Source organism: Chanos chanos, chromosome 8 (assembly GCF_902362185.1).
Source record: "Chanos chanos chromosome 8, fChaCha1.1, whole genome shotgun sequence".
In the NCBI taxonomy this organism is placed as follows: Eukaryota; Metazoa; Chordata; class Actinopteri; order Gonorynchiformes; family Chanidae; genus Chanos; species Chanos chanos.
Window position 1 is genome coordinate 8,929,361 of NC_044502.1, and position 17,760 is coordinate 8,947,120.

At 43.9% G+C, this 17,760-nt stretch overlaps 2 protein-coding genes across 2 annotated transcripts; one reads left to right on the forward strand and one right to left on the reverse strand.

Annotated features, from left to right (window-relative positions):
- Positions 1-526: 526 nt before the first annotated feature.
- Positions 527-3,031, reverse strand: LOC115817877 (zinc finger protein 239). Its single transcript, XM_030781023.1, has 3 exons — positions 2,932-3,031; positions 2,337-2,499; positions 527-1,860 (listed from the first exon to the last, which is right to left on the reverse strand). Exons 1-3 carry the CDS (start codon positions 2,977-2,979, stop codon positions 962-964), a joined length of 1,110 nt encoding a protein of 369 aa, XP_030636883.1. The 5' UTR covers positions 2,980-3,031; the 3' UTR covers positions 527-961.
- A 747-nt stretch (positions 3,032-3,778) lies between these two features.
- On the forward strand, positions 3,779-17,169 carry smarca4b (SWI/SNF related BAF chromatin remodeling complex subunit ATPase 4b). Its single transcript, XM_030781021.1, has 35 exons — positions 3,779-3,809; positions 4,848-5,044; positions 5,214-5,346; positions 5,671-6,114; positions 6,262-6,363; positions 6,518-6,776; positions 6,935-7,061; positions 7,338-7,511; positions 7,667-7,840; positions 7,924-8,094; positions 8,350-8,400; positions 8,569-8,699; positions 8,816-8,870; positions 9,016-9,128; positions 9,456-9,603; positions 9,850-10,013; positions 10,241-10,307; positions 10,397-10,507; positions 11,564-11,806; positions 12,214-12,327; positions 12,483-12,590; positions 12,709-12,795; positions 12,921-12,967; positions 13,097-13,263; positions 13,460-13,623; positions 13,991-14,218; positions 14,320-14,397; positions 14,636-14,854; positions 14,956-15,056; positions 15,093-15,224; positions 15,669-15,774; positions 15,857-15,958; positions 16,379-16,511; positions 16,698-16,843; positions 17,005-17,169. Exons 2-35 carry the CDS (start codon positions 4,862-4,864, stop codon positions 17,035-17,037), a joined length of 4,815 nt encoding a protein of 1,604 aa, XP_030636881.1. The 5' UTR covers positions 3,779-3,809; positions 4,848-4,861; the 3' UTR covers positions 17,038-17,169.
- Positions 17,170-17,760: the final 591 nt, after the last annotated feature.

The following is a 17,760-nucleotide window of genomic DNA, read 5'->3' on the forward strand; positions in this document are numbered from 1 at the left end:
GCATTTTAAAGGCCTTTCAATGTTAAAGATACTAATCTAGTTCCGTTAAAGTGGTCACAATATATTCGAGAATTGGACAAAAATGTGTTACTCTTCACAAAAAAATAGTTTTGCATGTAACATTTACACATTAGTGTACAGCAGAACTTTCACAATACAGTGTCATTAGCTATAACATGATCTTGGTGTTTTTCAAAATAGGAACATTTTTCAAGATTCCGCAACATCACGTGTGAATATTCACACCGGGTCAGTTTTAATGCTATGTTAATCCAAACACTGTGTCAAATTTTCCTCTCCAACACGAGAGGAATTTTAGTAGACACCAGTGAAGGGGGGGAAAAAGTTAGGACAACTGAGTCACAGGGTAAATGCAGCAAAAAGCAAGCATACACATAGGAAAACATATTTATAATACAGTTATAGTGAGTCTTCCACTTAACAATATATCCAGCTACAATATACAAACAGTGTACTGTACAATCCTCACTGAACAGCACTTTTTACGTCTCTGGAGATGGGGGGGGGGGGGGGTCCCACTTTGGAGTGAAAGAAATTTTATCAGTTTTCTTTTTTTTTTTTTGCCCTGTTTTCAGTTTAGAGCAGATTGTTAACACTATGACTATTGCTCCCTGTCTGAACCCATGCATTCTATTAACGAGTTACCAAAGCACCTAACCAGCCTTTCTCTCCAACTACAAGTCTACAGTGTGTGCAGAGGTAATACTGAAATCATCTGGTAAGTGTTATTGGGCTGAACTGAAGATCACTGGCAAGGGAGATTGTTGTGTTTTTGTTACTGAACAGTGGGCAAGCACTACAGGCCTCAATCTCTTCCTCTGAGTCACACACACACACACACAGATGCTCCTGTTTAGAAGCAATGAGAGCAGTGATGTATGACTAATATGGAATGTCAAAGGCTAATCAGACGACTGCCCTCTACGCAGCCAGCGCGGAACTAGCCCAAGCTATTCCCGCCGACGGACAGCCTTCCGTCACCGTTATGTATTCTCTGATGTCTTTTCAGCTCTCCTGACCTAAAGAAATTCTTTCCGCACTGAGCGCAGTGGAAAGGCCTTTCTCCAGTATGGATGCTCTGGTGACCTTTTAGACGTTCTAGTCTTGAAAAGCTCTTGTCACATTGGTTGCAGTGATAAGGCTTTTCGCCAGTGTGTATTCTCCGGTGCTCTTTTAAGTGTCCGGATTCTGAGAAACTTTTACCACACTGATAGCACTGGTAAGGCCTTTCCCCAGTATGCGTTCTCTGGTGCCTTTTGAGATCCCCTGCTCTAAAGAAACACTTTTCACACAAGGTACACCGGTGAGGCCTCTCCCCTGTGTGAATCCTCTGGTGACCCTTCAAATGTCCTGAATCGGCAAATGTCTTACCGCACTGAGGGCATTTATAAGGCCTCTCTCCACTGTGTATTCTCAGATGCCTCTTCAGGTCACCTGATCTGAAAAAACGCTTTGCGCACTGAGGGCACTGGTAAGGCCGCTCCCCCGTATGCATTCTCTGGTGCTGTTTTAAATGTCCTGAATCGGAAAAACTTTTACCGCACTGAAGGCAGTGATAAGGCCTCTCACCAGTATGTATTCTCTCGTGTCTCTTTAGATCTCCTGACGAGGGGAAACTTTTCCCACACTGAAAGCAAGGATATGGTCTCTCACCGCTATGTATTCTCTGATGTCTCTTTATGTCTGTTAATCTAAAGTTTTTGCCACACTGAGGACAGTTGTAAGGCCTGTCTGCTGAGGGTTGATTCCGCGGTTTGGGTGGCACAGGTATAGACGCAGGCTTCACTCCACCACAGCAAGAACTGAGGCTGTCTCCTGTTTGTTGTTGAAGGTGCTGAGCTGATTAAATAAAATAATAATAAGTTATAGTTAGTGCAATAAATACTCCATCTTCTGAAGAAAGTATTCGATATTTTGCACATGAATAGCATCAGTTTGTTCTTGTTTTGTGTATGAAATTAGTCATACACCATAATTATGTGACTGAAATCTGAGTTTACCAGAAACACCGCCAACTGATCCACGGACTGACTGCATCATCACTTGCAAACAGACTGTTAATCACTGATTATTAGTCTTTAACCTTTTTTGTAATTAGGTGTAACAGATTGTCGATTAGTGAATACATTGCAGTGCATTGCCTCATCAAGTTTTACAGCAATAGGGCTTAAGAGTTCAGATAAAGTAATGTGCGGCTTCATATTTTTGTAGATAAAACAACTCTTGCAAAACAGATTTAGCCGAAATATCAAACATACACTTAGCAGAGATCTCGAGCGCAAAATGCGTCGAACGTGTTCCAGAAGTGCACTCACCAAAATGAAAGAAATCTTCAACGTCCTCGTCTTCCTCCTCTTTGACTTTTATGCTCTGCCCCAAAGAATGGCCGTAGTGAGGATAATGCCCAGCACCCCGTGGTCCTGTGGGTATAAATTTAGTGCTAGAGGAAAGAGCCTGGTTGAGTTTGTTCCCGTAGTCCTAAAACATAGAGGGTGGAAGGATCACTGCTTTAGCTAGCTAGCTAACTAACACACACGGACATTTTGAGGATCTCGGGCTTGTTGGGCGAAGGAAATGGTAGTTGGCTAATTTAGCCACCTACCGTGCACGACATATGGAAATCGCCAGGGTTAACGTAACGAGGTCCATCAAAAGGATAATCTAACTAGGGCGTGATTAGCTACCGTGAACCGGTTTTTCTGTATTCTCTCATACGATTCATTTGTCCATATGTTTGAGCTCGGTGCCGCTAGCTTAACTAACTAGCTAACCTAGCTAACCAGCTAAATTAGCAAGGCAGCTAACACACCATGCTCTTAAATTCGAAATTACTCTCGAAATGGTCAAGTATCTGGCTCCCAAAACCAATTCTTCGACAACACACATGACTTATCCAACAACATAACTCACCATATCCATACTACTCGGCCATCTGGGCAAACTGTTAACGAAATTCATCTGTTAGGCTGTAGGGCGAAAGAAGCAGAAATCAGAAACCTACCGGAACTCGGTTGTGTTTACGAAAGCTGATTTTGTTAACATAAATTAAACTTCCTGCCACCTAGTGGAGTGGATGCTGCGAAAGACAAAGGTAGCCTTTTAAAAAAATAATCTCGGCTCAAATACTCCCTTTCAACAGTATCTGTATTTATCAATGTACATAGTGTACGCTACGAAAACTGAGTCCGGTATTTGCTGTACCCAAACATTCACTTACGAAAGCCGGTGCCCATTTCTCTCTCGTCGCCTCTCCTCATTACTAACACGTTTTAAAAAATGATAATCAGCGCAACGTTAAGAACTACACTCATCTTCCTCAGATATCGCTTGCTGACAAAGGTAATAGGGAAAATATTTCATAACATACAGAATGGCTGAACAAGTCTTTCAGTTCTAAACTTCTGAAATTAAAAAGGTGTTCTGACCAGACTCACGCTGTTCAAACGCGTGTTATAATTATTTGAAAGTAAAATAATGGCTGAATGATTTCACTTTACCGAAATGACAGCGGTCACATAGTGTTAATGTAGTTATCACCACTTCCACAGTTAGACTGAAAATCATGCCTGTTCGGGGTTTTTTTTGTTGTTTTTTTAAAATGTCGATTTATTTATTTATTTATTTGTCTGCAACGGCGCACCGTACATTAAAGCCGATGAATTTGACGCTATGGTAATGACGCTCAGGACTCAGTCTTCGGTTTCTTCTCTAAGATAGATCGCATTCATTTGTAATATAGTGATCTGCAGTGGGCTCGCGGGTGTGAAACTTACTTTAAAGGTTTGCTGGTGAGTCGGGCGTTGCACCTACACACTACTCCATTTCGTCTCGTGAAAAAAGTCAATGGCCGCCGCTTATCGTTGTAGTTTTCTCTTTGTAGACCTCAGCCTCGAATGTAAATTCCGCACTTCCAAACGAGTCCTTTCTTTGCTCTGTGCGGATGCAATATTACAAATGCAGATGTCTCAATGTTGTGCTTTTAATGGGCGATGCGAAACACAGGTGTCGTCCGCTTAAAATTCGTAATGAAGGCCTTAGAAACAATAAGGCAGTAAATGACTATGTGGAATTTTTTTTTTTAGCATTTCTCGTCTAGTGTGTCACGCGTACAGTATTTACACGGTTGCACAAAAGGAATCGGACAGTCCATCTCCATTATGTCACCTATATTCAAGTTTATTGTTATTCCGTCCGTCACTAAATATGGCACTTTCGGTTGGCCATACCTCGAACTGTAAGAAGGTGAAAGCGCACTGGTCTGTATGACTGGAGTTCAACCCGTTGCCCAAAGCCTTCGCTTTAGTTATCAGTTTTTCCTTTGGTGTTCCACCCTTAAAATTGGACTTGAAGACCGACAGAACGTATATCAACCTTATCTTTTCTCACCAAAATGGTCCTTGATGCTTGTGGAATAGCACATTTTACAAGGCCATTCAGAAGTGACTAAGATACTTTGTCTTTCAACAGTCAGCTGATGGATATACTGGTGTGCATCGACCTTTGTATGAGCCCCAGGATGTTTTGTGAATGTCCAAATGTATTTCAGTGCTTGATCCTGCATGGCACACTCACAGAGTGCTTGAATTGTTGTCCTCCCAGTCATGCTTGGAAAACCTTGTTTTGGAGGATCACTTAAGGTTTAAAATCAGTAACAGTAAGATTACTGTTTCAGTGCTTGATATCAGCATTTCAGTTTACTGATTCAGTCACCAGATATCACAGTGACAGACATCTCTCTCTCTCTCTCTCTCTCTCTCTCTCTCTCTCTCTCCCCCTCCCTCTTTCTCTCTCTCACTCTTTTCATCTTTGTTTTTCTTTCCCTACAGTAACAGAGGCCAGGATGTCTACTCCAGATCCTCCCATTGGAGGGACTCCTAGGCCTGGTCCCTCCCCGGGACCCTCACCAGGCTCCACCCAGACTATGATGGGTCCCAGTCCAGGACCACCCACTTCTTCAGGTCACTCACACCCACCGCAAGGGCCATCAGGATACACCCAAGAAAATGTGCACCAACTACACAAAGTAAATTTCTCTTCGTTCATTCAACAGCATTGTGCATGTTTGTCAATGCTGTGGGTGCTTTCATCGTGCGTAATACAGTTGTATTTTTAAGATAGAACCAACCTAGATTTTCAATCATGGGGTCAAGAAATATGGAGCGCTTAAACAAGTTAATGGTGTATCTCCACAGCCAATAGAAGGCACACATGAGAAGGCCCTGCCCGAGGACCCGCGTTTTGGCCAGATGAAAGGAATTCCCGTGAGACCAGGGGGACACAGTGGGATGGGACCTCCACCCAGTCCCATGGACCAGCACTCGCAAGGTTCTTTTAGCCCGCACACTTACAAACAGAAAGAAAACTGAAAATTCATCAAAATAGCCAGGGTTTTCCCATTTTTGCTGCGATAATTGATTTAGTGTTGAATGTATTAAAGTAATGTGAAAGTGGTAAACATTTTATACTCCCATATACATTGGGGCGGTTTCATTAACGTTTTAATTTGTTTAATGCTCTTTCAATGCAGTATCTCAGCTGTATGCCTCCTCTTTGTGCAAACTTGTCCTCTTTCTTCCTTATGACAATAAAACAAATTTAGTTTTTTTGTGTTGCTGAATCTCTCTTCTTAATGGTCCTCACCCTCTCCAGGATACCCATCCCCACTGGGTCCCTCAGAGCATGTGTCCAGCCCAGCGCCCGCTAGTGGACCTCCACCTGGTCCTGTCATGCCTTCCTCAGGCCCTGGCCCTTTCCCTCTGGAGAGTGGAGATTCTCAACCGCTGCCTCAGCAAAACCGGCCCGGGCCTCTGAACGGGGGATCCGGTGCCACTGGAACCTCCTCTGGCACAAGTGGACCAACCCCTTTTAACCAGAACCAGCTTCATCAGCTGAGGGCACAAATCATGGCCTATAAGATGCTGACACGTGGGCAACCTTTGCCAGACCACCTGCAGATGGCGGTGCAGGGCAAGAGACCAATGCTGGGCATGCAGCAGCAGCAGCCGACCATGCCCGCTTTGCCTCCTGGGCCAGGAGGAGCAGGACCTGGTACAGGCTCAGGACCAATGGGCTCCACCTTCAGTCGAACTCATGGTGAGAAAAGCAGAGTTTTCCTTTAACTCGTTTATAAAAGAAAAGAGGTAGATTTCAGCGGAGTGGAATTTGTTTGAATGCCGAATTAGTGAGACGAAGGTTCTAGGAGTAGTGTGTCAAAGGTTTTTGTCTGGGATATTATTTCAGGAATGGTTGGACCCAATATGCCGCCTCCAGGACCCTCTGGTGTTCCTCCTGGAATGCAGGGCCAGCCTCCCAATGGTCCCCCCAAAACATGGCCTGAAGGTGGTAAGGAGAAGCAAAAAAATACTGGCTAAAGAGACTAACAATAGACCAGCCTTAAGTAGGTCACCAAAATAAAGAAAACCTGTTTTTTATTAAATCTTTTGTTCTGGGAGCATAATTTTTTACAACTCTTTTTTTTTTTTTTTTTTTTTTGAAGGTCCTATCGTGAATGCCGCAACACCTTCAAATGCTCCTCAGAAACTGATCTCTCCTCAACCCACGGGACGACCTTCACCAGCTCCCCCTTCTGTACCCCCTGCCGCCTCTCCCGTCGTACCCCCCCAGACGCAGTCGCCTGGGCAGCCAGCCCAGCCCACACCTGCGGTACCACCCCACCAGAAGCAGAACCGCATCACTCCCATCCAAAAGCCCTGTGGCCTAGACCCTGTAGAGATCCTGCAGGAGAGGGAGTACAGGTTATGGGAACTTTCCTTTTGTTATCGTCGCCGTTACTGGATAGCAGTGCATCAGAGTTTATTAATGGATAAAAAATCTATTTAGTGAATTCATGGATTGTTTTTTTTGTTGTATGATTACATTAGTTTCTCATTTCGTTTTGCTTTTACTCCATTAGGCTTGAGGCACGCATCACTCATCGCATTCAGGAGCTGGAGAACCTTCCGGGTTCGCTGGCCGGTGACCTGCGTACTAAAGCTACTATTGAACTGAAGGCCCTACGACTCCTTAACTTCCAGAGACAAGTATATCCATTTCTGCTCTGTCATATGGTCCTCGGGCCTCCTGCACTAGAGTATTCCACTACAAAAAGGGAATACATACAGACTGTATACATAGCTAACGCTTTCTCCATAAAGTGTTCTGTTACCGTGTGAATCTCAACTGTAGAAAATTTCATTTTGAAACAAATATTTAATTTGTTGCTACAGGTGTTTTGGTTATTTGAAAGGCCCGCTTCACTCTAAGGTTTGACATGAATGGGTACTCACAGTTTTCAACTCTCTGTTCTCTTTGATCAGTTGCGTCAGGAGGTGGTGGTGTGTATGAGGCGTGACACGGCTTTGGAGACGGCTCTGGATGCTAAAGCCTACAAACGCAGTAAACGTCAGTCGCTGAGAGAGGCTCGTATCACCGAGAAACTAGAGAAACAGCAAAAGATCGAACAAGAGCGCAAGCGCCGTCAGAAACACCAGGTTTGCTTTGCCGCTTCTTAATGGAAACAGTTTATTCAGATATTCTTGCATGGGAAATGAAATTTGTCCGTGGAACATTAGCAAGGGTTTATGAGTTGAGTGTATCATTTACAGAATGTGAGCCTTATATTTGAATCCCTGGTGTTTTTGTGCAGGAGTACCTGAACAGCATCCTCCAACATGCCAAAGACTTCAAAGAGTACCACCGTTCCATCACGGGGAAGATCCAGAAACTGACCAAATCTGTGGCCACCTACCATGCCAACACTGAAAGGGAGCAGAAGAAAGAAAATGAACGCATCGAGAAAGAGAGAATGAGGAGACTGATGGTGAGGACGGGAAAAACAGACAGACGCACAAACGCGCACACATGCTCGCACAGTCTGTTTGTTAATGCGAATTTGTGTTTTAGGCAGAGGATGAGGAAGGCTATCGAAAGTTAATTGATCAGAAAAAGGACAAGCGTCTGGCCTACTTGCTGCAGCAGACTGATGAGTACGTAGCCAACCTCACTGAGCTGGTTCGAGCTCACAAAGCCGTCCAGGCACTGAAGGAGAAGAAAAAGAAGAAGAAAAAGAAGAAGGTAACAGCATAAGAAAGACGGACGTAGTTTGATGTAGTTTTGAAGTACCTCACCTGTATAGACTAAACTATGGTACGTAGTGTCCTTTTATGAATTGTGACGGGTGATATGCACCCGTTATAAACAGTATGTAATTACTCAACACAGAAATTATGAAGGGACTCTTGAAGTCCTTTGAGGCTTAAACAACAGTTCATGCTCTGTTGTCAAGGATTATTTCAGGAAATACTTTTTTTTTTTTTTTTTTTAACTCAGAAGCTGGAGACTGCTGAGGGACAGACTGTTGCTCTGGGACCTGATGGAGAGGTGGGTATAATATAACACACTCAGTTACTGCACATTTTTACACTCACAATATAGTGGAATGCAAGAGCAGTGGCATAATGCAGTGTAAACATGACCGCTTTTAAACGCTGCAAAGTTGCTTACGGTGGCCTCAGACGAAACACAGTGTTGGTGTGTGCTCTTCTTCAGCCTCTTGATGAAACGAGTCAAATGAGTGACCTGCCAGTGAAAGTCATCCATGTGGACAGTGGGAAGATTCTGACTGGTGTGGATGCTCCCAAAGCTGGTCAGCTGGACACCTGGCTAGAGATGAACCCAGGGTAAGACAGTCCCCAGGGTAGAGCTACAGAGGAACTCCTCTGAAAAAAATCCATTTCTAATTCGGCTTTCTCTGACTCTCTGTGTCTCTCTCACACTGTCTTCTGTTGCTTCTTAGTTACGAAGTAGCCCCGAGGTCAGACAGTGAAGACAGCGGCTCTGAAGAAGAAGAGGTATTCCAACAGTCGTAAAAAGAAAAACACTTCAGTACATGCTACGTGGGAGCCATGTTGCTTGTGCTAAGATGTGCTAATAAAATAGAGAAGCATAAAGCTCTGTTGACCATGAATGAACAGCCTCCCTCATGTTCTCCTTTAGGAGGAAGAGGAGGAGCAGCCCCAGCCCTCACAGCCCCCCGTGGAGGAAAAGAAGAAAATTCCGGACCCCGACAGCGAGGACGTGTCAGAGGTGGACGCTCGTCACATCATCGAGTAAGACCACCCGCCTGGAGATCCTCTTTTAAAAATCCATATACTGATTAACGCGGGGGACGCGGTGGTTGTTTGGCATTTGATTAACCTCTGCATTGATTTAAGAGACAGTTTATTCTCATTTCAGCATAAACAGTGATGTGGTAAACATAACCTCTGTTTAACTGTAAGCTCAGTTTTAACAGCGTTTGAAAACGGAAGGCTAATTACGTCAACGACCTGTCCACCAAGCTAACCGTGTCCCTAAAGATTACTACAGCCTGTGTCACATTGCCACCCAGGGTCATGTGCTTTGATGTGACTTTGTGTGTCTGATTCTGTGCCCAGACACGCTAAGCAGGATGTAGATGACGAGTATGGCAGTGCATCCTTTGCCCGCGGCTTGCAGTCTTATTACGCGGTAGCCCACGCCGTGACTGAGAAGGTGGAGAAACAGTCCTCCCTGCTGGTAAACGGCCAGCTCAAACAATATCAGGTAATAATTTGTGATTTGTACAAACTAAACAAAATGTTACTATCACTATTATTATTGCTACTAAAGTCAGACAGACGTGATCATTTTCACAATGCAATACGATGAACCTGTTACCATACAATACAATGCAACTGTTACTGCCACCGTCTACGGTATTTCTACAGCTGAGATAAAATGGAATTTTGAGGTTGTAGAATTTACAAAAACAAAAAATAACATCATTCTGTCTTCTCTTCATCTCCTCAGATCAAAGGCCTGGAGTGGCTGGTGTCTCTGTACAACAATAACCTTAATGGCATCTTGGCTGATGAGATGGGCCTGGGCAAGACCATTCAGACCATAGCTCTAATCACATACCTCATGGAGTACAAACGTCTTAACGGCCCCTATCTGATTATTGTACCCCTCTCGTGAGTGGCTCATGGCCTTACATCTCTTTAGGAGAATATTCAAGATTTAGACTCAAATAGAATTGAATGCACTGAATCTGTTCTAGATTACGACTACTTTTGTTTAGGCTGCTCGGTTCTGTTTGAATCACACGAAGGCCCAGAAATATGGAATCATTGTCAAGTGAGCTGCTCCTTTATGACAAAGTGTCTGTTTTTCCGTCTCAAACTATGCTTCTCTTTGGCAGGACTCTCTCTAACTGGGTTTATGAATTTGACAAGTGGGCCCCTTCTGTTGTTAAAGTCTCTTACAAGGTGAGTAGGCTCAGTAAGAAATGCCAAACATCGATACAACAGGGATGTTCACAACAAGTTTATGTGAGAGATATACTGTATGTTTGCAGGGATCGCCAGCTGCCAGAAGAGCCTTCGTACCCCAGTTGCGTTCTGGAAAGTTCAACGTGCTGTTGACCACCTATGAGTACATCATCAAAGACAAACAAGTGCTAGCTAAGGTAACAAACAGTTGTAGACATACAACAACACACAACAGATACTCAGTGTCTCTATAACACACACTCAGTGTGTCATTGCAGTGTATCAGCTAGATCCTGAACTGGACAGCATGTTCACAGAGGGATGAATAGCACTTCAGGAGTAAACAAAGGATTAATGACACACCAGGACTATTCAGGAGGCTCCCCTGTTTCTCTTTAAATTTCCCTTTGGTAGATCTTCACAAAGAAGAACCCCCATGAGATGTAGGGAGATGTACTTAAAAAAAATCTATAGCCTGTGATAGGAGATTAGCAAACCATGTTTTGGTGAGGATTTGAGTGGTTTTGAGCCTTTTATAAAAACTAGATTAGCTTCTCATTCAGTCATTGATTTAATTACTTGGGAAACATGCTCATGCTATTACTACGTCTTCATGGAGAATGTTCTGGCTACTCTCTCTTACGACTGAGCATGGTTCTTTCACTCTCTCTCTCTCCTAATCTGAAAATGCACATTTGACTATTGACTCTGTTGACTCATGACTAATTTGACAATGCACATTTGACTCTGGTGTACTCTCCCATCCTTCAACACTATGAATAAATCCTCATTCACGCCAACCTTGACTCTCCCAAGCCGCTATCTTAAAGTCGCTTGTGTTGAATCTCAGTGCTCTTTCGTAGGTGCGAGTGGCTAACGGTGGAAATAGTTGAACGGCATCCACAGTCCGCTGTCCTTTACGCCTCCTAGGTGCTCATGTATACATATACGCTTTGGCCACTGTCAGTGCCAGGTAGGTGCATATGTAGCAGACAGAAACCAACAGAGGGAACTTCATATCTGCCCTCAATAGAGCTACAGGTCTCTTAATAGTGGCCGTTTTTGCAGCGCAACAGAGCTGCGTACCGGTCAGACGACAGATAACAAGCTGTAGATTTTTAGAGAAAGCAGGGATGAGCTTCATTTGAACTCCCCTCGGGACCAGGCTCGACCCTGGTCCATGTTTAGCTGTGGCACTTAACCACTGATCCCACCCGTTTGGGTGTTCTGCTTTTTTTGTGTTCTTGATACAGATTCGTTGGAAGTACATGATTGTGGATGAAGGCCATCGTATGAAGAACCATCATTGTAAGCTGACGCAGGTGTTGAACACGCACTACCTTGCCCCGCGTCGGGTCCTCCTCACTGGAACACCGCTGCAAAACAAACTGCCTGAGCTTTGGGCCCTCCTCAATTTTCTGCTGCCCACCATCTTCAAGAGCTGCAGCACCTTTGAACAATGGTTCAATGCTCCCTTCGCCATGACTGGAGAAAAGGTCTGTGGCCTTTTGACTTTTACGTCTTTAATTATAAAGACAGAAAAGCAGTCAGAGTTGTTTGGTCAATAGAATTAAGAACACACTAAATTAGAATTCATCAAATCTTGTCTTAGAGTCCCGGAATCCTATTGTTTTTCCCTCACTTTATAATGAGAGGCTGAGATACACTTGAGAAATAAATATGTCCACACCTCAGCCAGTCAGGGATCATGGTGTTTGACTGATAAAAAACAGTTGGACCCTGGACCTCCAAGTTGAGATTTGAAGAACGTGTGGAAACAATTGACCAAGCCAGCAACGAATTGATAGACTCTCAGATTTAGCTATACAAAGACATAATAGATTCTTGCAAACTTAATATACATTAATCAAAGCATCATAACACTCTGTGTCGTCCTACTCAGGTGGACCTGAATGAGGAGGAAACCATTCTGATCATTCGGCGTCTACACAAGGTCCTCCGACCCTTCCTGCTCAGAAGACTGAAGAAAGAAGTGGAGGCCCAGCTTCCAGAGAAGGTCACACTCTTTACACTTACACGCAGGACAAGGGAAAAACACGATTACTTATTGCAGTGCATGTCTGTGATTTCTTTACTGTGTCCGTCTCATGAACACATTACGTTTACACACATTAACTGTCATCGTCTCTCTTGCTTGTTTGATGCGTACAGGTGGAATACGTGATAAAGTGTGACATGTCAGCTCTCCAGAGGGTTCTGTATCGGCACATGCAGGCTAAAGGAGTCTTGCTGACTGATGGCTCGGAGAAAGATAAGAAGGTTAGTGTTGCTTGTAGGTGAAGGTAAATGTTAGCCGTTGTCTGTGCCCGTGTTTGTGGATTTTTTTTCTAAAAGTGTGTCTAATCTGTATGTGTGGTGTGGTGTCTGTTGGGTGTAGGGTAAAGGAGGCACTAAGACTCTGATGAACACTATCATGCAGCTTAGGAAGATCTGTAACCATCCCTACATGTTCCAGCAGATCGAGGTACATCGCTTAATCATTTACATTTAATATAACATCACAGAGAAACACTCATAATATCTTATTTTGTCCTGATTTTCATTTGTCGGTACTGATTCTATGTATTTTACAAACATGCTATTTTGTAGGAATCATTTTCAGAGCACCTTGGTTTCTCAGGGGGTATAGTGCAAGGGTGAGTCATGTAATTTTATTGATATTATTATTATTATTATTATTATTATTATTATTATTATTAAAATCAAGATCCAGAATTAGCTGTTACCTGTATCAATCTTTGAACGATTTAACCTTCGACCTGCAGTCCCGACCTCTACCGAGCTTCGGGCAAGTTTGAGGTACTGGATCGCATCCTACCAAAGCTTAGAGCCACCAATCACAAGGTACTGCTCTTCTGTCAGATGACCTCTCTGATGACTATCATGGAGGACTACTTTGCCTACCGAAACTTCAAATACCTACGTCTGGATGGTAGGGGGAGTTTCTTTTCTGTCTATGTATTTTTTCTTTTAGTTTTGTCTTCACTTTTCTCTCTCTCACTCTCTCTCTCTCTCTCTGTATATACACACACACACATATTTGTATATATTACTTTATCTGTCCCTAAGTGTGTAGATCATTTCCATTTATCTAACACTGAATCGGTTGGGTGTTGTGTGGGATGCAGGTACTACCAAAGCAGAGGATCGTGGGATGTTACTGAAAACCTTTAATGATCCTGCATCTCAGTACTTCATCTTCCTCCTGAGTACCAGAGCAGGGGGGCTTGGACTCAACCTGCAGTCTGCAGACACAGTGGTCATTTTTGACAGTGACTGGAACCCTCATCAGGTGACGATTCACTCGGCTCAGTTCTCACAGCTCCACCACAGGTCACCAAATGGCTTTCAGATGAGGAGGTTGTTTTATCATCAGTACCAAAGCTAGTTATTTTCTTCTCTGACCAGAAATGAGAACTGATAAGATAAGGTATCCAAACTAGACCAAAACTACCTTTATGACCCTCAGTATTCTCTCAACAAAGACTGGCTGTTCTTCGTAATACTCCCATTAATAACCTTGTTGCCAACAGCCCTTCACTGTATCAGTTTTAGTCATGTCAAGTCTTGTGTTTTGCCAGTGCAGCCCGGAGCACCAATGCAAAGGCGACTGTCATTGGAATCCGTTCCATATTTCTTTGTCTTCCCTTGTTTTTCAGGACCTGCAAGCCCAGGACCGTGCCCATCGCATCGGCCAGCAGAACGAGGTCCGTGTTCTTCGACTCTGCACGGTAAACAGCGTGGAGGAGAAAATCTTGGCAGCGGCCAAGTATAAGCTAAACGTGGACCAGAAGGTGATCCAGGCGGGCATGTTCGACCAGAAGTCCTCTAGTCACGAGCGCCGAGCCTTCCTGCAGGCCATCCTGGAGCATGAGGAACAAGATGAGGTCAGACAATCTTGAGGTGTTGTACACTAGGTTGGTGCGTGAAACATATCGTCTCATGCTCTCTTGAGTTTTCTCTCATTATCTTCATTCCAATTCCACAGGAGGAGGATGAGGTGCCAGATGATGAGACTGTTAACCAAATGATTGCCAGGAGTGAAGAGGAGTTTGACCAATTCATGGTTTGCTAACTCTTACTTAAACTGACAGTAGAACCTGGATTGGGTTTTCTGTTTCTCTGTTGGAATTTGCATAGATTTAGTCAAAACTGATCCCTATGTTCAATTGTTTTAAATAGCATTGCTTAAGATTAAGGTTCACACTGTTAAAAAACACAACCCAAGGGAGGGAACTTGTTGTGGTAGATGTTAGCTTTTTTTCTTCAAAGAAAAGAAATCTATTTTTTTTCTCCCCGCCCAGCGAATGGATCTGGATCGACGCCGGGAGGAGGCACGGAACCCCAAGCGCAAGCCTCGTCTGATGGAGGAAGACGAGCTGCCCACCTGGATAATGAAGGACGACGCAGAAGTGGAGCGACTCACCTGCGAAGAGGAGGAGGAGAAGATGTTTGGCCGTGGCTCACGCCAGCGCAAGGAGGTGGACTACAGCGACTCCCTCACGGAGAAACAGTGGCTTAAGGTGACATCACCCGTCGAAAGCGTTACTCAGCTTTTTGGTTTCGTCGTAGCTCGTTTGTTTGTATTCCAAGTTTTCTCTTTTTTTTTTTTGTCCATGCTCAGGCCATAGAGGAGGGCACTTTGGAAGAAATGGAGGAGGAGGTTCGTCATAAGAAAACAACTCGCAAGAGGAAGCGGGACCGCGACCTGGACCTGCCAGGCCCGTCCACTTCCGGTTCTGGTGGGTTGCGCGGGAGCAGGGACAAAGACGACGACAGCAAAAGGCAGAAGAAACGCGGGCGGCCTCCCGCCGAGAAACTCTCGCCCAACCCGCCTGCCCTCACTAAAAAAATGAAGAAAATTGTCGATGCTGTCATCAAATACAAAGAGAGGTGAGGAGACTGGTCTAAGGTAGGGTGAATTCAGGTATATTGGGACATCAGGTAAACTGGGACAGAATTACAAAAACTGTCCCAATATAGCTGAATTTACCCTATAGCTTACTCTACACTCTACACACGTCGGCCTGTTCTCATTGATGATGATGATGAATGGCTCTACACCTGAGACACAAAATGTAATGGAAAAGAAAGATACGCGGTAGTTTGGAAACTCACATCTCTCCTGTAACAATGATTACCATGAAACACTGGCAATGAGAGGAGGCATATGTAGACTTGCTGGTTCAGCAGTGTGATTTAGCTGTGTTGCCCTCCACGAATTTTGATGTTTACATAGGCCATGATAAGAAAGGATAAGGGCAAAGCCCTCTCAGTCAAACAATGTTCTTTTAGCCTCAGCGCTAATATATTTTTATAATGCTGTTGTTACAGCAGTAATGGCCGACAGCTGAGCGAAGTTTTCATCCAGCTTCCCTCTCGGAAAGAGCTGCCTGAGTACTATGAGCTTATCCGTAAACCCGTGGACTTCAGGAAGATTAAGGTAACGCTGTCCATATGGAGATATTCTGCAGAGGTGCATGAGTATTGTATGAGTGTCTGACTGGTAGCATTCCCTCGCACAGGAGAGAATCCGGAGTCACCGCTACCGCAGTCTGAACGATCTGGAGCGAGATGTGATGCTGCTGTGTCAGAACGCACAGACCTTTAATCTGGAGGGTTCACTGGTAATAAAAAAAAAAAAAAGACACATACACACACACACATGCATACAACTGCACGAGTGCATGCCCAGACACATAGACAGACAGACAGACATGCATATAGACACACACACACACACACACACGAACACATAAGCACAAGCACACGCACACGCACATTCGCACGCACATGTACACACAGGGAGAGATACACACACACACATGGACACACATACACTCAGACAGAAACACACATAGATGCATCATGCAATGCACACAGACACGCACACACACACACATGGACACACATACACTCAGATAGACACACACATGCATGCATCATGCAGTGCACACAGACACGCACACACATATTCCTTAAATTTTACTATGCGCCAGTTGCGGTGTTGGTGATTTCTTGTGTGTGTTTTTGCATGTGTGTCACAGATCTATGAGGACTCCATTGTGCTCCAGTCAGTGTTCAGCAGCCTGCGGCAGAAGATTGAGAAAGAGGAGGAGAGCGAAGGGGAGGACACTGAGGAGGAAGAGGATGAGGCTGATGAAGGGTCAGAATCAGAATGTGAGTGGATCCTAGAGGTCTAACACAACAAAAACAAATCACTGCTTTTCCACATATATCAACCACACTGTTTCCACTCCTGCTGTGTGTGTGTGTGTGTGTGTGTGTGTGTGTGTGTGTTTGTATGCGTGTGTGTTTGTATGCATGTGTGTGTGTGTGTATGTGTGTGTATTTTGGATACTACAGCGCGTTCAGTGAAGGTGAAGATTAAGCTGGGACGGAAGGAGAAAGCTCTGGAGCGAGGGAAGGGCAGGAGACGCGGGGGCCGCACCAGAGCCAAACCGGTCGTGAGTGACGACGACACCGAAGAGGAGCAAGAGGAAGTGAGACATGTACATACACGTTTTTACACACTGTGACTGTATGGCGGTCCACATGCACAGATAGAATTCACGAACACATTTACACACTTTAAAGCGCGCAAAAATGCGTCTGCTGTTTAACTGCCTCAAACTGACAACCACAAACGAATTCTTTTGCTTGTGTATTTCAGGAACGCTCAGCGACTGCTAGCGAAGAGGACTGAAGCAAAATATTATGGCATCAAAACTTTCCCAATCTAGAGAGGAGATATGTTATGAAGTTGATTAAAATGTCTCTGTGGTACTTGCCTATGTAAAGAGCTGTGTTAGTCGGTATTGTAAAATGGCTGGATGGATCTGGGTTGGATTTTTTTAACTTTAGGTAACTGGTATTTGATTAGTAAGGTACACCATACTCATAGCTGTAGGAGACAGCACTTTGTTTTAACTTAAACCGTACTGTATTGAGCTGTACTGTAAGTGAACTGCATGTCCTATACTGTAATGATTTAATGAATTTTCATTGTAGAAAAAGACTTTCCTTAGGGAATTACTTCTTTTTAAACCTTTACTCTTACATGTGCGCTAGCTAATATGTAGGCTATGTCTTTGTAGCATGTCTGTTTGTGAATGAGGAAGTAGTATACCTGGATTAAATAACTAAAGTCGCTTAATATGAAGTCATTTAATATGATAATGAAACTTTGTTACTTGTAGGTTAACCACACTCAGTAGAAATTACACTCAATATGAATTACTATTGCTTTGCCCATAGCGTTACTGCATATAGCATTGTTGCTATGTGCTAGTCCCACTTTTTTCCATTTCAAATACTTGAATATATGTTATTTTAGAGAGCTCTTTTATGTAACATGTTAGATTATGAACAGTAGTGCAACTGGCTGTAACAAGACTGATAGAAATCTGTAGTTTGTAGAATACTTTAC

What these genes read in the sequence shown, in the direction of transcription:
- smarca4b (XM_030781021.1), top strand. Translation starts at nt 4,862, where the DNA reads ATGTCTACTCCAGATCCTCCCATTGGAGGGACTCCTAGGCCTGGTCCC. An exon ending in CTCTGGGACCTGATGGAGAG is followed by an intron (nt 8,401 to 8,568) that starts GTGGGTATAATA and finishes GCTCTTCTTCAG; the next exon opens with CCTCTTGATGAAACGAGTCA. An exon ending in CAAATACCTACGTCTGGATG is followed by an intron (nt 13,264 to 13,459) that starts GTAGGGGGAGTT and finishes TGTGGGATGCAG; the next exon opens with GTACTACCAAAGCAGAGGAT.
- LOC115817877 (XM_030781023.1), bottom strand. Translation starts at nt 2,979, where the DNA reads ATGAATTTCGTTAACAGTTTGCCCAGATGGCCGAGTAGTATGGATATG. An exon ending in GGCCGAGTAGTATGGATATG is followed by an intron (nt 2,500 to 2,931) that starts GTGAGTTATGTT and finishes TCTATGTTTTAG; the next exon opens with GACTACGGGAACAAACTCAA. An exon ending in TGAAGATTTCTTTCATTTTG is followed by an intron (nt 1,861 to 2,336) that starts GTGAGTGCACTT and finishes TTATTTAATCAG; the next exon opens with CTCAGCACCTTCAACAACAA.